This window comes from Littorina saxatilis, linkage group LG17, assembly GCF_037325665.1.
Source record: "Littorina saxatilis isolate snail1 linkage group LG17, US_GU_Lsax_2.0, whole genome shotgun sequence".
Lineage (NCBI taxonomy): Eukaryota > Metazoa > Mollusca > Gastropoda > Littorinimorpha > Littorinidae > Littorina > Littorina saxatilis.
The window spans coordinates 60280552-60303291 of record NC_090261.1 but is presented as its reverse complement, the minus strand read 5'-3'; the positions used below and the strand labels follow the sequence as shown (position 1 = coordinate 60303291).

Below are 22740 nucleotides of genomic sequence, written 5' to 3'. Positions count from 1 at the left end.
GTGTGTGTGTTTGTATGTGTGTGTGTGTGAGTGTACTGATGCACCGTTTAAACTTCACGTTAGGTCACACAGCGAATCTTGGGAAACCAAAAATCTCACCGTGTTCCGCTTTTTCTGTGTCTGTGTGACTGATGATGTTTGCATCGAGTTTGCTATTTTAAAGGCACAGTGCAGCTCACAGTGCAGCTCACAGCCTTCGTTTTGTGTTTTTGTTGCAGCTGAGTGCATTTACAGTTCAAAAACCCTCCTATGGTAGTAAAACAAACCCAAAACTACCCAACGGCGACATCTGTGAAGCTCGACAGTTTCTTGTTCACGCGAGTGCATAAATTAACCTAGTTATTACGTGGTGTTTGGTCGGAGGTCGATTCAACTGAGTGATTCCGGCATCCATTTTGTTTTACACAAACTGAACTCATGATGACGTCTGACATAGTTTGCTAGTGACGTGTCTTTTCAGTTGTGCATGATGTGCATGTGGTGATCTACCTGATCTAAATTTAGATCCAAAAATAGGCCAAGACCAGCCGGGTCCGAGTACGAAATTAATTCGTAAAAAAATTGCAGTTCTTGACTCTTTGGGTGCAAGTCAATGAAACTTGGTAGTTCTTCTAACGGATAGCTGCCTGAGGTATGACTAAAAGCCCCAGGGGCTCCGTGCACCTGGATTTGACAAGTTCAGTACCTTTAATCAACGTACTTGGTGTGCGTTTTATCCTCAGTTTCTGTTACCTCATAAATTTAAACTGTCGGCAAAATATTCACTAGTAATCCAAGGCGGATTCCAGAGAGTCATCACGCGATTACGTAACCCGGCAAAAAAATAACGCATTCTCGCGTTAAACAAAATCTGCATTATCAACGTATAGTTTTGTTTATCATTAGCTAACGGCGCCGAACACTTCCCGTGGGTATTTCTTTCTTTATTTGGTGTTTAACCTCGTTTTCAACCACGAAGGGTTATATCGCGACGGGGAAAGGGGGAAGATGGGATAGAGCCACTTATCAATTGTTTCTTGTTCACAAAAGCACTAATCAAAAATTTGCTCCAGGGGCTTGCAACGTAGTACAATATATTACCTTACTGGGAGAATGCAAGTTTCCAGTACAAAAGACTTAACATTTCTTACATACTGCTTGACTAAAATCTTTACAAAAATTGACTATATTCTATACAAGAAACACTTAACAAGGGTAAAAGGAGAAACAGAATCCGTTAGTCGCCTCTTACGACATGCTGGGGAGCATCGGGTAAATTCTTTCTCGTCCCAACCAATATGGGACTCCCCCCAGCCCGCGGGGGGTACTTCCCGTAGGTATCCGGCCACGACAACTATAGTTCTCTTACATTACATGCCACATACAATTTATTGAGATAAATAATCCAATAAGTGTGTGACCCCCCCCCCCCCCCCCCCCCCCCCAACCCGCCAAAACCTCGCACAGTCCTATAAACTTCACACAGGGCCCAGCACACCGATCCAGCCAAACCCAGAGGGGACCATGAACACCGAAACGAGCACCCAGGGAGACACGCAATAGCACAGCCAGCGGCGGATCCATCTACTGTATCAATATCAAGACCAATATCATACACAGGGGGTACGCGGCAATTAGCCTGTTGACATTCTCCCCATCCTCCGCCACGCCATCATTTATTGATGGCTCGAGACCTGTCGTAAAGAACACTCATCGCTATGGGCTGGCTGTTTACTGCGACACAGGCAATGCTAGAGAGAGACAGCTAGCTGCCCCTGTAGGTATAGGAGCTGTCAGTTTTGACGACAGTACTGCGACGGAATACCCCGCCCCCTCCCACCCCATTTGATGACCCCCTAATTATATTGACTGCTCCCCATTTAGGACCCTGAATTTCTCGGACTTTTTGTTGATAATCTCTGTAGATATACCCCAAATTGTAAGAGTCCCTCCTGAATTTCTTGGACTTTTTGTTGATAATCTCTGTAGATATACCCCACATTGTAAGAGTCCCTCCTGAATTTCTCGGACTTTTTGTTGATAATCTCTGTAAATATGCCCCACATTGTAAGAGTCCCTCCTCAATTTCTCGGACTTTTTGTTGATAATCTCTGTAGATATACCCCACATTGTAAGAGTCCCTCCTGAATTTCTCGGACTGTTTCTGTTGTAGACTCTTCCTTTCAACACCACAGAAATCGCGACGTCCATTTTCAAAACCGGTCTTTCTTTAGGAATCCAATTACGAATCCAGAATATCGTATAAACCGGTCATTCTGTCACCCCAACCAGTCAAACCTGAGCTAAAACACAGTAATTATATCGCATTTGTCGGGGAAAGAGACGGTTTACAAAAAAAAAAAAAAAAACCTGATACGTATGCCGTATGGCAAGTTGCATATTTTATTATTTTATGTTTTTCTTCTTCTCGGATTTGTATCGGTAAAACGCAGAAAAATTCAGATTTAAGTGGTCCCTGTATCATCAATCTCTTGTGTATCAAAATATTAAGTTTGAAAAAGTGGGGTGCAGTGTAACGGTATGCCCATCGCCGATCCATTCCCAAATGCACATTGTCCCAACCATTTCCGCCGAAGCTTACATGTGTGTAACGGATTCCTGCCCCACACAGTTCCAACACGCAATTGTGCGATTAATCAGTTGTTATTACTGTCATTTCCATGACATAAAACGGAACGCTGACTGGCTAGCCGTACAGCTTAGCTGCATGTGCAAATGTCCGACCGCGATTCGCAAAACAATGGCCTTTGAGCATGCGCACAAAACTCAAGGGCAGCGAAGACAAATGAATCAAATCAAATCAAATCAAATCAAATTTTATTTTATTTTACGAGGGTTGTAGCATAAGCAATATAAACGAGCTTCTTTTCAACCAGCCCTCGCCCAGAGAGGGACTACTCTAATCTTATATACATATATATGTCGTGCCGAATTCACGTAATTGCCGATTCCGCGTAATAGGCAACATTTTTGCCAATTTCGCGTAATCGGCAAAACGCTGCCCAATACGTGAAATCGGCAGCGTTTTGCCGAAATCGCGTAAAGGCCTCTAAAACTTGCCTATTTCGCGAATTCGGCAGCCGATTAGGCCAAAAAAAAAAAATTGTCTGTTTCTGGTAACATGGCTAAAAAAAATAGGGTCGGTAGGTCGGGATTTTTTTTTTTTATTTTTTTTTTTTTAACCCCAAATGTAGACCAATAAAACTAACTTTAAAAATCGCGCAAAGAGACTGGATTCACTATACATAGAGACAAGACACTCAACACATTTACAAATCGTCAGCGGACTTTTGTTTTCACACGTTTTTGTTGTTCATTTTCTCACCCTGTCCTTTACCACCAAAAAAAACAAAACATTTTTGAGTTTGGAAAAAAAAAGTTTAGGGTCGGCGCCGAAATTTAGGGTCGGTCGGGTGACCAGAAACAGACAATTTTTTTTTTTTGGCCTTAAGCGGAATCGGCAGCCGATTACGCGTAATGGGCAAGTTGCCCATTACGCGAAATCGGCAATAGCAAGTTAAGTGTGCGTGCGTGCGTGCATGTGTGTGTGAGTGTGTGTGTGTGTGTGTGTGTGTGTTCGATCTCTCTCTCTCTCTCTCTCTCTCTCTCTCTCTCTCTCTCTCTCTCTCTCTCTCTCTCTCTCTCTCTCTCTAACAGTGTCAAGGACAGTATAGCAGAAAAGAACACGAGCCACACACAGGGTGGACGGTTTGTGAGCATATCCTCAACAAATACTTGTTCTCGTGTGCCCGTATTGTCAATCAAACAAGGGGCCTTAGTGATTGAAACTCACAAACAATACCAAATTTAAACTTTTAGTTTAAGCTTTCATTTTGCTGATAGCAGAGGAACAGTCATCATGGACGGCAAGGATCGTGCGCGTTTTGATTAAAAAAAAAGAAAAAAGAACAGTTTTCCAAGTACACATTGCCCAACGCAGACGACTGAGGCACATGTCAGCACTGGGCACGGAGGCGAGAAAAAAATCCAAAACAATTCTCCAAGATAAGTACGCGAACATTTCCGGTAAAATGATTAACTGTTTTGTGTCGGCTTGTGAAACCTGCCAACGAAAAAAGGCAAATCCAAGCAAAGGCCTGGTTGTGAAACCTGTCAGGTCAAAGTCTTTCTGCGACAGAGGCCAGGTGGACCTTATCAACATGGAGTCATCCCCTGACGGCGGCTTCGTGCACATTCTTAATTACCAGGACCATTTCACAAAGTTCCTGGTCCTACGACCGCTGAAAAGCAAAAGAGCGGCAGAAGTTGCATGCAACTTAATTGACATTTTCACAATGATTGGCGCTCCGTGTATCCTCCAAAGCGACAATGGTCGAGAATTTGTTGCTTCAGTGGTTGACGAACTCAAAAACATGTGGCAAAACCTTCGCGTTGTACATGGGCGGGCTCGACATCCCCAGAGCCCGGGTTCAGTAGAACGATCGAACGCAGATGTGAAGCAAATGCTGATAGCGTGGACCATCGACAACGGCACCAGTAACAGGTCTCAAGGGCTCCGCTTTGTCCAGCTACAAAAGAATTCACCCCCACACAGAAATCTGCAGAACAAAACTCCATACGAGGTGTTGTTTGGGGAAAACCCGAGATTGGGTCTGCAGAAGACCTTTCTGCCTAAAGAAGTTGCAAACGTGCTGACGACAGAGGAAGAGCTGGAATCTGCCATACGAGAGATGACAGGGACCGAGGAAGTTGATGACGAGGCCATGGCCGTACCAGAGATGACAGGGCCAGAGGGAGTTACAGACGAAGCCATGGCCATACCAGAGATGACAGGAGCGGCAGAACCCGTTGCTCAAGACGTTATGGCAGTAGACAAAGAAGAAGATGTGGCTGCCAGTGCAGATTTAGAGACTGGAGATGAGGAATCAGCACAATCCGATTGTTCCCAGGCAGATCCCAGATCTCAAGAAGAAGAGAATGACAATACATCTGATGACCCCACAGTTGCTGAACACATGAAGAAGATAAGGGCGTGCCGAGCGGAGATTTCACTTGGCCAAGAAAAAAGTAGCGCTCATGTGCTGTCTTCAAGCAATGCCAAACAACCCTCCCTAAACGTCGGGGACTGTGTCCTACTTCCAGTGTCTGAGTTTGACAGGGGTCGACTCGACGCCAGAGTCGTATCTAAAATCTTTTCCTATTATCGTTCTCTTGTTTCGAAAATAAATGTTTGCCTTGATTGCATCACGAGTATACTGTGTATATTATCACAGTCATGGTCAGTATAGACAACACACACACACACACACACACACACACACACACACACACACACACACACACACACACACACACACACACACACACACACACACACACACACACACACACACACACACACACACACACACACACACACACACACACACACACACACACACACACACACACACACACACACACACACACACACACACACACACACACACACACACACACACACACACACACACACACACACACACACACACACACACACACACACACACACACACACACACACACACACACACACACACACACACACACACACACACACACACACACACACACACACACACACACACACACACACACACACACACACACACACACACACACACACACACACACACACACACACACACACACACACACACACACACACACACACACACACACACACACACACACACACACACACACACACACACACACTCACACACACACACACACTCACTATTGCTGATTTCGCGTAATGGTCAACTTGCCCTTTACGCGTAATCGGCTGCTGATTCCGCGTAATCGGCTGCCGAATTCGCGAAATAGGCAAGTTTTAGAGGCCTTTACGCGATTTCGGCAAAACGCTGTCGATTTCACGTATTGGGCGGCGTTTTGCCGATTACGCGAAATTGGCAAATATGTTGCCTATTACGCGGAATCGGCAATTACGTGAATTCGGCACGACATATATATATACAAACGTAAACAATTACAAAGGATAAAGGTTAACACTAAAAAATAAAAAGACAGAACAACTATTCACAGGACTATATACACGTTGCAGGCTATACACAAATTCTTACGTTATGATCAAAATTGGGAATTACCAGAACATGTTTAATGAAACAATGATGCTATATGGACAGATATGATGAAACATGTTCAAGCTCTATACTGGATAAGTTAGGTTCTTTGTGAAGAATTAAGACTATGAAGGTTAGATTTTTCAGGTTTGTGACATCGAATGTATTAGCTTACCTTTTTACCCAAATTAAATCCCCTGGCAAGGCTTCACATGTGCTGCAGCAACGGGGCGAGTTACAACAACGACATCAAACCAGAAAGCTTTCCCCTTCTGACTCTTTCCGTAGGGTAAAGCTCTTTGATAAAACTGTACGGAAGAGTCATGGTTGTCATAGTGAGTTTTGCGGTAGAAAACATAACTTCTCTATGACTTTCCTTTTCATGACCTCCACAAACATGCCCATCGTACCTACGTTTACGTTATTACCTGTATAATTTGATGACAAGATCAGAGCGTTAAAAAACGATGCGTGATACTAATCTATAACGACCCATAAAGTGTGACTGAATTATTTCTGGCCCATACAGGAGACGTTTACGCAGAATTCCGTAAGCCTGATAGAACAATGCCCTGATTATATTAGAAAGATACCCTCAGTGTTTCTATCAGAAAACTCGCTAAGTTATCAATTTCGGAAAACGTTGTAGTGTCTACAACTGCACGCCATGAAGATGCGTTATATCATTATACTCACCCCGGGTGAAATGGATAAAACCGTGGGCTAAACAACACACAACGTCCGCATTATGTCTGACACACAGGAGACATTTACGCAGAATTACATATACACAAGACAGAAACGTCTTATGATTATATTTGAAGAAAAACTCGCTTGGATATTAGTTTCCCAAAACGCTTGTTGTGTCTGCTGCTCCACGCCGTGAAGACGAGTTGTCTCCCTTGCTGCGAGATTCACCAAGAGGCTTCAACACGATGTTTGACAGGTGCTTCCGAGTGAGCAGACTGGCAAAAAACACACCATTCTCTGCTCGTCAAGGTCTGAGTTGTGCCGTGTTGTGATTGATAGTGTTCGCGGTTAGCTCATGTTTCATCCCGATGGACCTGCATGAGATGAGCCAGCGGAAGGCACGGGTTAGAGAAAGAAAGAAAGAAAGAAAGAAAGGAGGAAAGGCCGTGCCTTGGGCTGCTTATAAAAAAAAAAGATTGAAAGAAGGACAGAAGACCAGGGTGAATCACCACTAACAAGAATTGATTCGGGTTTCAAAACAGAGAGGTAACAAAATTGACTGTAAAAGGGCAAGAAAAACAGACGGAAAATTAAGACCAGAGAAAAGACAAGACAAGACAAGACAAGATGAGAGCAGAAATAAAAGATGGTGCCTGAATACTTTCATAAATGAAAGAACAAAGAAAAGAGAGAAAAACACACAAAAGGGAATGAGAGGAGACGGAAAGCCACTAACAAGGAAGAGCTTTCTCAACACGGGCGATACACGACGGCCATAAACACGCAAAAGGGAATGACAGGAGACGGAAAGCCACTAACAAGGAAGAGCTTTCTCAACACGGGCGATACACGACGGCCATAAACACGCAAAAGGGAATGAAAGGAGACGGAAAGCCACTAACAAGGAAGAGCTTTCTCAACACGGGCGATACACGACGGCCATAAACACGCAAAAGGGAATGAAAGGAGACGGAAAGCCACTAACAAGGAAGAGCTTTCTCAACACGGGCGATACACGACGGCCATAAACACGCAAAAGGGAATGAAAGGAGACGGAAAGCCACTAACAAGGAAGAGCTTTCTCAACACGGGCGATACACGACGGCCATAAACACGCAAAAGGGAATGAAAGGAGACGGAAAGCCACTAACAAGGAAGAGCTTTCTCAACACGGGCGATACACGACGGCCATAAACACGCAAAAGGGAATGACAGGAGACGGAAAGCCACTAACAAGGAAGAGCTTTCTCAACACGGGCGATACACGACGGCCATAAACACGCAAAAGGGAATGAAAGGAGACGGAAAGCCACTAACAAGGAAGAGCTTTCTCAACACGGGCGATACACGACGGCCATAAACACGCAAAAGGGAATGAAAAGAGACGGAAAGCCACTAACAAGGAAGAGCTTTCTCAACACGGGCGATACACGACGGCCATAAACACGCAAAAGGGAATGAAAGGAGACGGAAAGCCACTAACAAGGAAGAGCTTTCTCAACACGGGCGATACACGACGGCCATAAACACGCAAAAGGGAATGACAGGAGACGGAAAGCCACTAACAAGGAAGAGCTTTCTCATCACGGGCGATACACGACGGCCATAAACACGCAAAAGGGAATGAAAGGAGACGGAAAGCCACTAACAAGGAAGAGCTTTCTCAACACGGGCGATACACGACGGCCATAAACACGCAAAAGGGAATGAAAGGAGACGGAAAGCCACTAACAAGGAAGAGCTTTCTCAACACGGGCGATACACGACGGCCATAAACACGCAAAAGGGAATGAAAGGAGACGGAAAGCCACTAACAAGGAAGAGCTTTCTCAACACGGGCGATACACGACGGCCATAAACACGCAAATGAACGCGTTCAATTATTCAAATATTCAACATGAAAAAAAAAAATTAAATAAAGTGGAGGAAAACCACATTTACACCGTGCTCCCGTACTATACAGTACAATGCAAATGTTATATTTATGTTCTTATCAGGCAACCGCCTCAGTGGTAAATTTCCTCTGTATTTCTTGTTATCATAATTCCAAGCTATTATGCACAACCTATTTATATAAACACACCTCAAGGTAAGCTACTCTCCATCTCCCAAAGACTAAACCAAAAAACAACGACAATCCGAAGGGATTATCGTTATTCCGTGCAGAGTGAAAACCACCTAGCTAGCGATACCTGACAGAGAGTCTGGCACCTGTCCAAGACACCTGGAGATGCCAGGTACACTGCTCTGTGTCTCACGCAGCGCCGCCTGACAACATCATTACGGCACCCAGCGTATCCTCAAATTATTAGGGGAGACCTCTAACTCGGAAAATCTTGATTCGCATTTTTTACCCCTTCCGGAGAGGTAATTCAGAAAACATGGACAGCGTGATGCCAAAATGAAGTAATGGCCTGATTGTCTGCAACAACAAAGCACCGTGTACTCTGATTTTCTTTCTTTAAGGGGTGGGGTAGGTCAAGACTGTGCCTTGACGTTATTTTTTTTTAATAGTGGAGATGTACTCGGCACATCGCCGAAGTAAAACAAGAAATTCCTCCGAGGTAGGAAAAACACCCCCGTCCTTACCATTCTCACTGCCACAACTGAGAAGGTTATTTCCCTTTGACCATTAATATGTCCCTCTGTAAGTCCTTGTAGAATCTTAATCCACCAATAACTCCCTAACCGTGTGTTTGACTGGTCCCAATTTTTGAAAGGACCGTCTCAGGAATGTATAGAACCTGTTCACCAAGTTTGGTGACGATCGGTCCGTTCATTCTTGAGATCTATATGCGAACACAAACACACAAACACACAAACAAACAAACAAACACATCGACCGAATCCTATACACACCCCTATACCGGGGGTGTAAATAGGCAGCTATGTCAGTTTAATAAACCAAACTGTACCCATAATGCAGTTTATCCCGGACGACAATATACAAGCTGGACCAACCGTGCGCTCTTACCTAATGATGATAAAGCCTGAAGCAGCCAGACTCACCCCCCCCCCCCCTCCCTAATGCCGCTCCCTCACTGTACTCGATACACATAGATAAACAAGCATGTAGAAGTCAAACCCCCACCACAACACCCCTAAGTATATACAGTCCCTTCTTACGCCACCGACCCTGCGTCTGATTGATGACGAAACAGATGATGCCAGAAACTGCTTCCTGACTGTACAGACACAGTGGGATTGTGGCTGCTGTTGACACCTCCAAGTACTACCTCCGGCACCCCAGGTGAGACTGAGGAATGGAGGTGTGGGTGAGTGACAAGCCAAAAAAAAGCGCACCTCTTCTTACACAACGCCCGCATCTTTTACACAGGTAATGGCCATTGCAGGCGGAGGCTATTAATCAAAAGCTGCGTCTTACACTATACGCAGGGACTTAGAATGCCTATTGTTGCAACCTCTTTGAACAAGTAGGCTAGAGGGGGTGCGGAAAGACGACGGCACGCTTCTCCCGGAGTTGTCGCAAGGATGCAACTTACGGTAGCTCTTTAATCTTGTTAAAAGCGAAAGTGCTGGCACACTTTTAACTGAGATCTTGAAAAAACATCCTTGGATGCTAAACCACATCAGCATGTATAGTTGTTGGCCAGTCATGCAGGATGAAAGACTGACGGGCGTTGTGGCGGGGTGGTAAGACGTCGGCCTCTTAATCGGAAGGTCGAGGGTTCGAATCCCGGCCGCGGCCGCCTGGTGGGTTAAGTGTGGAGATTTTTCCGATCTCCCAGGTCAAGTTATGTGCAGACCTGCTAGTGGCTTATCCCCCTTCGTGTGTACACGCAAGCACAAGACCAAGTGCGCACGTAAAAGATCCTGTAATCCATGTCAGAGTTCGGTGGGTTATAGAAACACGAAAATACCCAGCATGCTTCCTCCGAAAGCGGCGTATGGCTGCCTAAATGGCGGGGTAAAAACGGTCATACACGTAAAATTCCACTCGTGCAAAAACACGAGTGTACGTGGGAGTTTCAGCCCACGAACGCAGAAGAAGAAGAAGAAGAAGAAGAAGAAGAAAGACTGGCCCGGTAACGTTCTCGGGCTGATTAAAAAGACATGTTAATTGTGGAAAGCAAAGCAGAACCCGTGTCCTGTAAACTTAAATTGAGCAAAGAATGCAGATATGGCTAATGTGATGGAAAAAAATAAACGAACGACAAATCAAAGTCTGACCAAAGAGTCTGACTATCATTCTCACACGAAGAGAACGCTCAACCGTTCAGAACGATACTCTTACAAGGCTGAACTTAATAGTACATGAACAAGTTGTTGCAAGGACAAGGTCAGCTCAGCTTCTAAAAGTTACAACACCGTGTGAAACAAACGTAACTTGACTCAAGACAGACTTCTTTGACATAAAGCAGAAGCGTGGTGTTGACAAAGCAGAAGTTTTTTCAATCACACACTCGGTGTTTGTGTTACCCCTCGCACGAAAAAAGCGCCAAGACGTTGCACAAACAGCGGCCCAGCACATTTATCACAAAGAAAACTGCGAAGCAAATTACTAGCTGACTGCCTGACATTTCCTAGCACTAGGAGACACGCGTAATGGCGCAATTCAAAATAAAATCCATCTCTTCTTGTCACCCGGCCACTGCGCCTGCGCAGCTGTTGCCACCCACCGGAAGCTTGCATCTGACTGCCGATGGTAGGTGCGTTCTTTTTCTTTTCTTCTTCTTCTCCATTTGGAGGACAATATTGACATACAATTTTTGTCTGGATACGTTCATGACGTGTCTTTTGTTCAGAACTTCTTCACTTAAGAATGCCAGTGCAGCGACGCAAAAACAACAACAACCCGAAAATACAAGCAGTGTTGAATAGTACGTAACAACCTGGCAATTTACTCAAGACTCGTATTCTCCTAAAGTACTGAAATACTCACAGACCACTACAACCCTTTGTTTCACAGTCAAACAGAGGATGCTGCAGTTACACTCAATTCATACACAGGGGAGTGAACATCGTCCAAGACTTCCAAACTATTCGTAAAACAAATGTGTCCTCTCCGGCTGTCAATTTCCGAATAATGTTGTTTTTCCCCTTCTTTCTCCGTCTTTTAGTGTTACTGTTCATGTAATCGGATATCTTTGGGAAATGATTTAAATACAAATCGACAGCTACATGCACGAAACAACTAGATTCAAGGACTTTTTTCTCTCTCGTTCTTTCTGTCTCTCCCCTCTATCAGAGCACGGCAGGAAACGATGACATTTGTATCTTTAATCCCCAGAGAAGGGTCCAAAGGGAGGGCACTTCACACGACCCGGGAGGCATAAATCATGACACAAATTGCCTGCAGACAAGCTTGATAACTCGCTACCTAGCCTGGGTTAGAAAAGCAATCGCCAGTGCACTTTTTTCTAATAAACCCGCGCGGGGAAAGGGTAGAAGTTGCTGGAGAAGGACAATCGCCGAGCTAAAATGGTGGTGGAGTAAAAGCCGACGAATTTCTATTTGAAAAACATGGAGGAAAGAAAGTTAAAAAACAAAGGAATACTGTACTCACCGATACAAGAACGAGACAAGACGGTACGAATTTTCGCTTATGGAGGAAAGAGGTTAAAAAAAAAAAAATTGCCTGCCGTAGCAGATCTGTTTGAGATGTAAAGCTAATATAATTAATCTTGCAGGCTCTGAAACTATCCCTTGCGCGCAAGTGCGTGTGTGTATTTCTGTGTGTGTGTGTGTGTGTGTGTGTGTGTGTGTGTGTGAGAGAGAGAGAGAGAGAGAGAGAGAGAGAGAGAGAGAGAGAGAGAGAGAGAGAGAGAGAGAGACTGACTATTAGGGTTTAACGTCCTCTTATGCCAACTGGTCTATATTGGGACAGGTAATGGTAATACGCTGAAGATATGGTGTGATACTTTGATTCGAACAAGCCCGCTGTGGCTGTCTTCTTTGACACACCAGCATTGGGTTTGTCTCGTCAAAGTATCGAAATACGATCATGATAATCGGAGACGAGAGATGATGCATGCGTGTCTTCGTGTTTTCCAAGCCCTGAGACTTTCGCTGTGAACGTGGGATCTTTTTCGTGCGCATGTGTGCACACGGGGGTGTTCGGACACCGAAGAGAGTCTCCACAAAGTTGACTCCGAGAAATAAATCTCTCGCCGAACGTGGGATTCGAACCCACGCTGATAGCGACCAACTGGCTACAAAGCCAGCGCGCTACCAACTGAGCTACGTCCCCGCCCCCAATATATCAACAAGAGAGAGAGAAAGAGAGGTTTTGTGCGTTTGTGTGCGTTTGAGTTTTAGAGAGAGAGAGAGAGAGAGGGGGGGAAAGAAGGAGAGAGAGTGGGAGAGAGAGAGAGAGTGGGAGAGAGAGAGAGAGAGAGAGAGAGAGAGAGAAGGAAAGAGAGAGAGAGAAGGAGAGAAAGTGAGTGGGAGAGAGAGAGAGTGGGAGAGAGAGAGAGAGAGGGGGAAAGAGAGAGAGAGAGAGAGAGACGGGGGGAGAGAGGGGAAGGGGGAGAGAGAGGGGGAAAGAGGAAGAGAGAGAGGGGGGAAAGAGGGAGAGAGAGAGAGACAGAGAGAGAAAGAGAACAAGAACAAGAACAAGAACAAATCTTTAATTGTCTAAGGCCACAGCCCCTTACAATAGTGGTTAAAATAACAGCAATAGTATCTGCACAGTTATAAATTATAGTCACGCATAAAATTCAACAAATACATTAAAACCCTGATGACATGTCACTGAACCTGATTTATAAGGGTTCGTCTCTTCTGTAACATGAAGAACACAAATCTGCTGAAGCTGTTCATCACATTTTCCTCATTACTGCCACAGAAATACACAAGTTGTTGTTGTAGCGTCTTAGAGTTCGAGATTTTTAAATACTTTGCTCGAAGGTCTTGATAAAAAGGACATACAAATACAACATGGTGTTCATCTTCTTTATCAGCTGTACAGAGAGGACAGTTTCTTGTCGTTTGGTTTGGTGCGTACCGAAACTTGTGAGCGTTGATTTCGGATACTCCTGCGCGGAAACGAGTAAGAGCAACTCTGTACTTAATATCTTCGATTAATTCAATGTATTTCTCTTTTTCCAAGCATGTTTTGTAACAATTATAAATGTTGAAACGTTCACTGCATTCTAAAAAGGAGAACCATTCTTGACAAAAACAATCTTGTAAACGTCTTTTAAACTCTTGTAAGAAACACTTCTCATTCCCAACCGTTCCGTACATCCACACAGCAGCAAAACCATTACAACATAAAAGACTCTGCACATGTGAGACCCAAGAGAGAGAGTGGGAAAGAGGGAGAGAGAGAGTGGGAAAGACGGAAAGAGAGAGAGGGGGAGGGGAAGAGAGAGGGGGAGGGGAAGAGAGAGGGGGAGGGGAAGAGAGAGAGGGGGAGAGAGAGGGGGAAAGAGGGAGAGGGAGAGAGAGAGAGAGAGAGAGGAGGGGGAAGAGGGAGAGGGGGAAGAGGGAGAGAGAGAGAGAGAGAGAGAGAGGGGAAGGGGGGGGGGGGAAGGGAGAGATTGACTTCCATGCCACACAAGGCATGCCTTTTTTCTCTCTAGTGTGAATGTGTTAAATGTCCTATAGCCGCTTGAATAACGTCAAAACTCCAAAACATGACAAAACTCCAGACACTTAAAAAAAAGAAAAGTATAAGACCTCTATTTAAAAACATGCAAACATTGCTCTTCTTCCCAGATCAGATTCCCATACACAAAGTAAGATATTCACATGTGCACCTCATCAAAAACTTTTCTGAAATGAATGGTTGAGGGAGGGAGAATAAAGACGCAAGAAGCTCAGATTCATCAAAAAGATTCCTCGAATGTTTGCCTGTGTAACATACGAAAATGACCGACTGGCTCCGCTCTGCCAGATTAAACACGTGCTTTTTATGATGAAAAATAGTTTGCGTAAGCCTGTAAACATCTGTAAATTATCCTACCACTATTTCTGCCACGCGGGCTCTTCAAAAGACGAGGTGGGGGAGCGATTTATTGCAATAGCGATTGGAGGTTTGCCTAATAAACTTTGATCTTGGGAGAAGATGGGGGTCGGTGGGTGGTGGTCGAGGGTGGGATTGGTGAGGGGGGGGGGGGGGGATGGCTGAGGGGATGCTTTAATGTTCAGTAGACGAAGATGGAGATGGAAATATATATGAGAAAAATATAGGGAATAAGTGAGTGATTGTGAGCCTTTGATGGCGATACATACGAAGAAAGAGCGCATTACATTGTGATACAGACAGACAGAGAGACAGACACACATTGCAGAGAATACCAGATGCCGGACGGACGGACGGACGGAAAGATAGAAAGAAAGAAAGAGAGAGAGAGAGAGAGAGAGAGAGAGAGAGAGAGAGAGAGAGAGAGAGAGAGAGAGAGAGAGAGAGAGAGAGAGAGAGAGAGAGAAAGAGACAGAGACAGACAGACAGGGAGAGGGGGTGGGGGGATAGAGATGTTTAGTGTAGGAGGAGGACTGACGGAGAGAAGTGACAGACAGATTACTTGAGGGAGGGTAAGGACAGTTAATTTTTACACTGCCAGATTCGCACTTTTACGGTCTGGTGCGATCCAATCGAATTTGTGTGAATCAGAGCAAAGAAATGTAAGTTTTTGGGAGAATTACTTAATCTGTTTAAGTTCACTTGTAGACGTGTCTCGCCGAATAATTGTTAATGGACCTTATAAGGTCGTAGATTGTGGTATCGTATTGTTACGATCGAATTCAGAGAGTAATGAATCACACTTCATGATCACGAGCATGATCCGAAAGAGTCAATGGAATTGCCTACAACCCCAACCCGATAATTGAATCTACTTCAACCAACATCAATATTGACGAACTGAATTGATTTGCCAACAGAATCGAAAAAAAGTGTAAACTATGAAGTGTTTGACACCACAGCTAATAGAAAAGAAACAGATTACGACAGAAAAGTCCCCCCCCCACCCACACACACCGAATAACACGGACAAAAACAATACTGATGTCAAACGATCAAAACGAACAGCTAACAAACGCACACACAAACCCGCACAATTTAACACACAGAACACACACATATACTCCTAAAACTGATGTCAACCCAACCAGACCGGTACCCAACCATGCTTCCAATCATACCTTACAAACAAAAAACAACTTGACTTGGACAAAGCAAAACAAAACCAAACCAACATAAACAACTTGGCCCAAACAAAACCAGACGACAAGATGTACATACCCCCAGGTAGTCCGGCTCTGTTGGCTTTCTCTATCCGATACTGGTAGACATTGAGAGTGAAAAGAAGATGGGAACTCCTCGCTTCGTCCTCGTCTGAAACACACATGACAGCAAAACATTTCAATGACATAGAAACAGGTTAAATACACGTGAAACACACAGGACAGCAAAACATGATGTCAGTGACCTAGAAAAGGTTAAATGCACGAGAAATACAGGACAGCAAAACTATGACATAGAAACAATGACAAAGAAACAAAGAAACACACAGGATTGCAAAACGTTATGTCAATGACCTAGAAACAGGACAAATACACAAAAACACAGAGGACAACAAAACGTTATATCAATGACTTAGAAACAAGTAAGTGCACACGAAAGACACAAGACAGCAAAACGATATGTCAATGACCTAGAAACAGGTAAAATACACGTAAAACACAAAACGACAGCAAAACATGATGTCAATGACCTAGAAAAAGCAAAATACACGTAAAACCCAGAGGACAGAAAAGCATTATGTCAATGACGTAGAAACAGTTAAACGTGCACATGAAACACAGAGGACACCAAGACATTTTCAATGCTTTAAAAGCAGGTAAAATGCACGTGGAACACAGAGAACAGCACAACATAACGTCAATGACCTAAAAAGAGGTAAAATGCACGTGAAACACACAAGAAATGTTCGTGCTGCACGTGTTTACAGGCGGGGTGAAGACGTTCGAGTTGCATGATTGGATGTGGACTGTGAAGTGTGTTTTTCAAGTTGTCTTTGTTGCCTGTAACTTTTTGAAATGTGTTTTTCGGTAGGTCTACAGAATGATCATGTGGTCTGTAACTTCGTTTTATGCACGCACGTTTCCCTTCACAGATATCCCGTTGGGGTTGTCAGATGAGGGTTGTCTCCCATGCCAACAGAAGCTACCATTCAGAGAGTGGTTTGCTTCTTAGTTGGATACCATGGGTTGACAACTCTCGCCATCAGTAGCTGACCACTGATGAGACACAATAGTGTCGAAACACGTGTCTGGTCTAGATACAAAAACAATGGCCCTCCTCAGGACTAGATTACCTTGTGATACGTTCCCCACAAAGGGACTTTGCTCTGTTAAAGGTCTGATGCTCCCAATAGGCTGTCTGTGAAGAAATACTTATTTCTCTCTCTTTCTCTGCTAAGAGATTTTAACAAATCTCGGAAGAAATTTGTTTGTTTGTTTGTTTGCTTTACGCCCAGCCGACCACGAAGGGCCATATCAGGGCGGTGCTGCTTTGACATTTAACGTGCGCCACACAATCTCGGAAGAAAGTCTCTGCTGACTTTCAATTGTTTCTTTCACAATTTCTGATGTTTTATATAATATACGTATGTGTTTGTGCGTATGTGCATGCATGTATGTATATGAAAGTGTGTGCGTGCGCGTGTCTTTGCCAATCTGTTTTTGTGTCTGTAAGTTCGTTTATGTGCGTGTTCTGCAATTTGCTATGCACCGGGGTTTTTGGTCGTTTCCGTAGATATGCCTATCCCTACAAGACATGAAGCACACTGTTCTACACTTCCGCTCCCACACACACAGGCACACATAAATTCAATCGAAAACACATGATCTTCACATCAACACAAAGACGACAATAAAACAATGCACATTATGGAACACAGGTGCTGTTCCTTCCTCGCAACAGCTTCCAACCGGATTCCCAGGATATGCCGAGATTCACATAACCGACAGAATGGAAATCCTGTGTTCTACGCCAAAATTCTCCTAAAATTCAGGAGACATGCAGCGCTTTATTCCTTCCCCTTCCGAATTCCTTCTGCTAGAATGTTTCGTCTGTGGGTAGGAAAATATGCGCTGCGAGAAAGAAAGAAAGAAAGAAAGAGAGAGATAGAGATAGAGAGAGAGAGAGATAGAGAGAGAGAGAGACAGAGAGAGACAGAGAGAGAGACAGAGAGAGAGAGAGAGAGAGAGAGAGAGACAGAGAGAGAGAGAGAGACACAGAGAGATATGAATGGCACAAAAGATCTCCTGGAGTTTTTGTATCGGTTCGCATTTCGTTACGATAAAACATCATCACAGACTGTATTACACTTTCCAGTGCCGAGAAAGATACGTACCGTGTCTTACCTTAAACCTAATGAATCCCTAGGCTTCCTCGTTTCTATTACAGCCCGACAAGAATACCCTGAAACTCTATTATTTCACACAAAAGACTTGAAGACACTTCCTCACACAAACAGCCACCCCCTTTTGAGCATTGTCCACCTACGCCAGGTGAAAATCCAACGGGGCCCAGCTTCGACAACAGGTGCAGAAAGGGCCAGGTAAAATGCCAGAGCAAATGCCAGACTGCAGCTTTGTCTTATCAGAGCGCAGGGCAACAACACGCATCATCTGATCCCTGCTGCTTAGAGGAACCGTTTTACATCCCACTCACACCCGTTTCTCCACCTCCTCGGGGTATCAGGTTTTATTGGCTGGAACTTTTCCGGATTTCTCATTGTTATCTCTCGCTGGCTATCGTTCAGCTTCCGAGTGTTCATGTTTTCTTCGTCATCTGCACTGTCCATTTAGTGCTCAACGAAAGCAAGAGTATCTGATCTGTTATCAGCATACTGACCGAATCGCGATTTCGACAAGCCAAAACAACGATCTGTCCGACCAAACGCCAACTTTGTCAGACGGAATCAAGAGATACGGCCTTTATGTTGTCTCCTACGCCAGGGCTGCTGCTTTGGTGTGCGATATTTGAAAGTTTCGTTTCGGACAAAGAGAAGTTCGTTCTTTTGTCTCGAGGATCATCTTTTATTTTCTGTTCACAAATAGGCCGACGCAGGAATCTCGCGCCCTTCGACTAATTTATGTCGTTACCTTCGCAAATACTGTCATTCTTCCCCTAATACGATATTCTTCGCAAACATAATAATCCCTCGCACAATACGCACGATATTTCGTATATTGATCCATCGAAGGAAGCTTTTACTTCCACGTTAAAATTCACAACTCATCGTAACAATGACATAGCATGGTCCGATCCCCAACACAAACCTGCCCAAAGTACGCGACTGGAACCTGTCTACAACACTACAAAGCTTCTCACAAAATACGTCTCCTACAACATCCCGCCAAGAACTGAAGTGAGCGATGCGCAGACACAGAAGGAACCTCGGCCGCGGATGACTTTACCCAAAACCTTCATTACAGTACCATCAAGCACCCATGTTTGTTTGCTCTGGACCGAGCCCTGTGGTAATGGTACAAAAGGTAACACTTATCAAGGGAGACTAATCCGTTACGGAGGGAAAGGAGCAGACACAATAAAACAACTCTCCGATCGCTTGAAACAAGAAATAGTCCCCCCGTGAAAACCTGGTCGAGACTGTTTTGGTTGGCAGACGACTTTGCCGGGGCTCCTGACCATACCATAACTATGGGGAGACTCCTCCGTGGGTCTGTATGGCCTCAGCACTACTTCACATTTCACCTGCTAGCTGAACCAAAGGAACAGTAAGTCCTAAAAGGAAGCCAGCTTTGTCATTGGCTTTGACGTACTAACTTTCCAACACACGAGGATGTCCTTCCTTTCTGAACAGTTTTACTTTTCTTGATAGTGTTCCGTGCCATTTGTTTATGCTCGAGGTCTTCAGCTTCAAGGCAAGGCAGCATCAGAGTCAAGGACTTGTTTGTTAACTTGAAAAAAGCCAGACTTGTCAAGACGACACGAAAAGAGACGAGACAAGACAATTAATATGAGACAACAAAACAGAAAAAGAGAGGAGACGAGGTAATATATATACAAGGCGAAGCTAGACGAGACAGGCCAGATCACGGCAAGACAAGACAAAACAAGACGAGATGAGACGAGACGAGACGAGACGAGACGTAAAGAGACACGGCAAGTAAGACAAGACATGACAAGGCAAGGCGATACAAGACAACAAGACATGACATGACAAGACAAGACAGACCAAAAGCAAGGAAGTAAAGTACAGAACATGACACGATAAACAAACAAAAAAACATAAACAAAGAAACACGAAACAACACGACAAGACACGGTAACAAAAAGTGTCATCCAAGCTGCATCTTTTCACTGCACTCACCCATGGCAGATCGCGCGGCCAGAGCAGCGTCCAGGTAGAGGGCGGCCTTTTCGGCGGTAGGGGCACGTAACTCGCTCTGGTTCTCCAGCTGGGTGCCGCAGATAGGGTCCTCTCTCAGGTACACCCCGGGTGCCGTCCCCACCCCTGTCGCTTCTGTACCTGCAACACACAACAGAAACGATATGTTAGTGGAGATAATCGTGCGTAGAAGAGAATAATACTCGTGGAATGATACACAAAATGCAGATGAATCTGTGTAGAAAATTGACGATAAATCGGGCAAACCAAAAACGAAATCCGACTGACAAACGTTCCGTGCCTTCTTGCAATGCATTTTTTTTAACGGCGGAGGGACGGACAAATAGGTGGTTATTATTAGGCCAAAACAAAATAGGTCTGTTTACGGTAACATAGGCCAAAAAAATAGGGTCGGTAGGTCGGGATTTTTTTTTTTTCTCCAAAAAACCATATTTTTACGTTATTTTGCAAAAAAACCCAAAAGATTTTTTTTTTTTCCCCCAAATGCCAAAAAAAGTCTAGGGTCGCGCGAAAAAAATAGGGTCGGTCGGGTTACCGTAAACAGACCTATTTTGTTTTGTGGCCTTAACGCGTTTGATTTCAAAGCAGTCGTGTATCCATGGTCATGATTGTTCGACAAAGGCCAGGTACAACACACAGTTTTAAAATCACACCGAAGCCTCAAATATCAATCAAGGCAGGTCAACACAATTTCATTCTTTCATTGTCGTGACCTTATACGAGAAGGGGCGATATCAATTAAACTAATCCTGGTTATCTACTTTATTTACTATCCTCAAGTGCAACCCAAACCTGCTCGATCACCTTCCCCCTCTCCCCTCTTCCCCTCTCATCCTCCACCCCCTCCCATCCTCTACCCACCCCACCCCCCTCCGAAAAGATCTCCAGGAATCCCGGGGGAACATCCCATCACAGCATACCTCTATTTGCCCCCCCGAGGAGTCAGGCGGGAGGGAAAATGACTTAGACGTTGATGCGGCAGGCGATGTACCTAAGCGCTGAAGCCAGTAATGTTTACAGCATACAGCTGTCGAGAGCAAACTCGGCATCAAACCTGCCCTACACTCAGGTACGAAGCAATTCAAGCGAAACCGTTCATCGTCGGGTGGCGAGAATTGATCGAGCAAATCCGAAAACACCCGGTGGAAGGCCCAGGAAAAACAAGGCAGTAGAGACAGGAATGACTTCACAGACGATGATGATGGCTGTGAACTGTGATGATGCCGATAATGGTAGTAATGATGCAGGTGACATGAATGTCTCTTTGTGTTTGAAATTATTAATTAGTGAGAGAGAGAGAGAGAGAGAGAGAGAGAGAGAGAGAGAGAGAGAGAGAGAGAGAGAGAGAGAGAGAGAGAGAGAGAGAGAGAGAGAGCGAGAGGGTGTGCTTACATGCAAGCGTGCGGGTGTGTGTGTGTGCGCTCATAACCTCGTCAGCTGTGCCTGCGACCGTACTCGATCACATGAACGCATGTGCGAGCGTGAGACGTGAGGAAAATCGTTTTGGGAATGTAAAGTACACAAAACGTGTCCTAATGAGGATCCAAACCCCAAAACCCGAAACGAGAATAACGCACTAACCGTTTAGCCACCGATTACCTGCACACCTGGATGACGTCACGCACGTACCGGTTTTACGCTGATTGCATCTTGAACGCCGCCAGTCCGGTACCTGGCATGCCGACACTGTTTCCATTGATACCCAAAGTATGCTGAGAGCCAGCTCTTATCCTCGACTCCTTCTTCTCTCAATATTGTACACCTCCCCTACAGTCTTACATTTTGACAATGTTCGCCTTGAGCAGTAAGAACCTCTTGCTTTGAACAAGATTTTATTCAAGTAAATCATATATAATTCAGTAATAAGTGCAAGTACAAGAAACATGTGCCTCTCAGCCCGTTCCCTCCCTCTCTGTATAACCTTACCCCTATTCTAACTCACTTCTTGGACGGCCCCCTCTCGCCGTCGCTTTGTTGTGTTCCTCATTTAGGAAATCACATTTTCTGCTTATTAGGATTGTAAGTATATCTCATCTAAAAAACAAAAAATCCTTTGAATTTTCCTTATTTTGAAATGTTCTGCTTATAAGGATTGTCAATGTATCTCCATTGTTGGACTTTGCTTTTCATAGACCTGATTTCCCCACATTCTACTGTAGAAAGATCTTAAAACGGGGGTTCGATCTATGGTAACCACCCCCCGCGCCCCACACGCACCTCAACACCAATCTCCCCTGATCCCCCCCCCCCTGTACTCCATTCTTTGATGGAGGTTAGCTCATCACGGTAAACAATGAGCTAACCCACGAGGGGGGGGGGGGGGGGGGGGGGGGTTGTGCGTGGATGAAGCGAGTTAGGGGGATCGTTTCACAACTAATACCACGCAGCCTGCAACCGGTTCACAGACTCCCTGGCTCCTCCGCCTGATGAGCCGGGGTACTTTACGAAACTGATAATAACCGTGGGACCTTGTCTCGGAATAATACCAGTGCGTTGAAACTCATCAAGTTATAGCATTAACGAGGAAATGAAGTTTTAAAAATAACAATGATTTTTTTGCCGGTATAGCGTGGATTAAGAATTTATTTAGTTGGAAACTCATTTTAAGTTTA

The 22740-nt window shown here is 44.7% G+C and overlaps 1 protein-coding gene across 2 annotated transcripts in view; it reads right to left on the bottom strand.

Moving 5' to 3' along the window:
• LOC138951928 (kinesin-like protein KIF26B) overlaps nucleotides 1-22740 on the bottom strand; it is a 128840-nt gene that overhangs the window by 67601 nt on the left and 38499 nt on the right. For both annotated transcript variants that reach the window (XM_070323487.1, XM_070323488.1), the window contains exons 4-5: nucleotides 20090-20248; nucleotides 15988-16080 (exon numbers count right to left, since the gene is read on the bottom strand). In XM_070323487.1, coding sequence (XP_070179588.1) covers nucleotides 15988-16080; nucleotides 20090-20248 — 252 coding nt within the window. The remainder of the gene's footprint in view (nucleotides 1-15987; nucleotides 16081-20089; nucleotides 20249-22740) is intronic.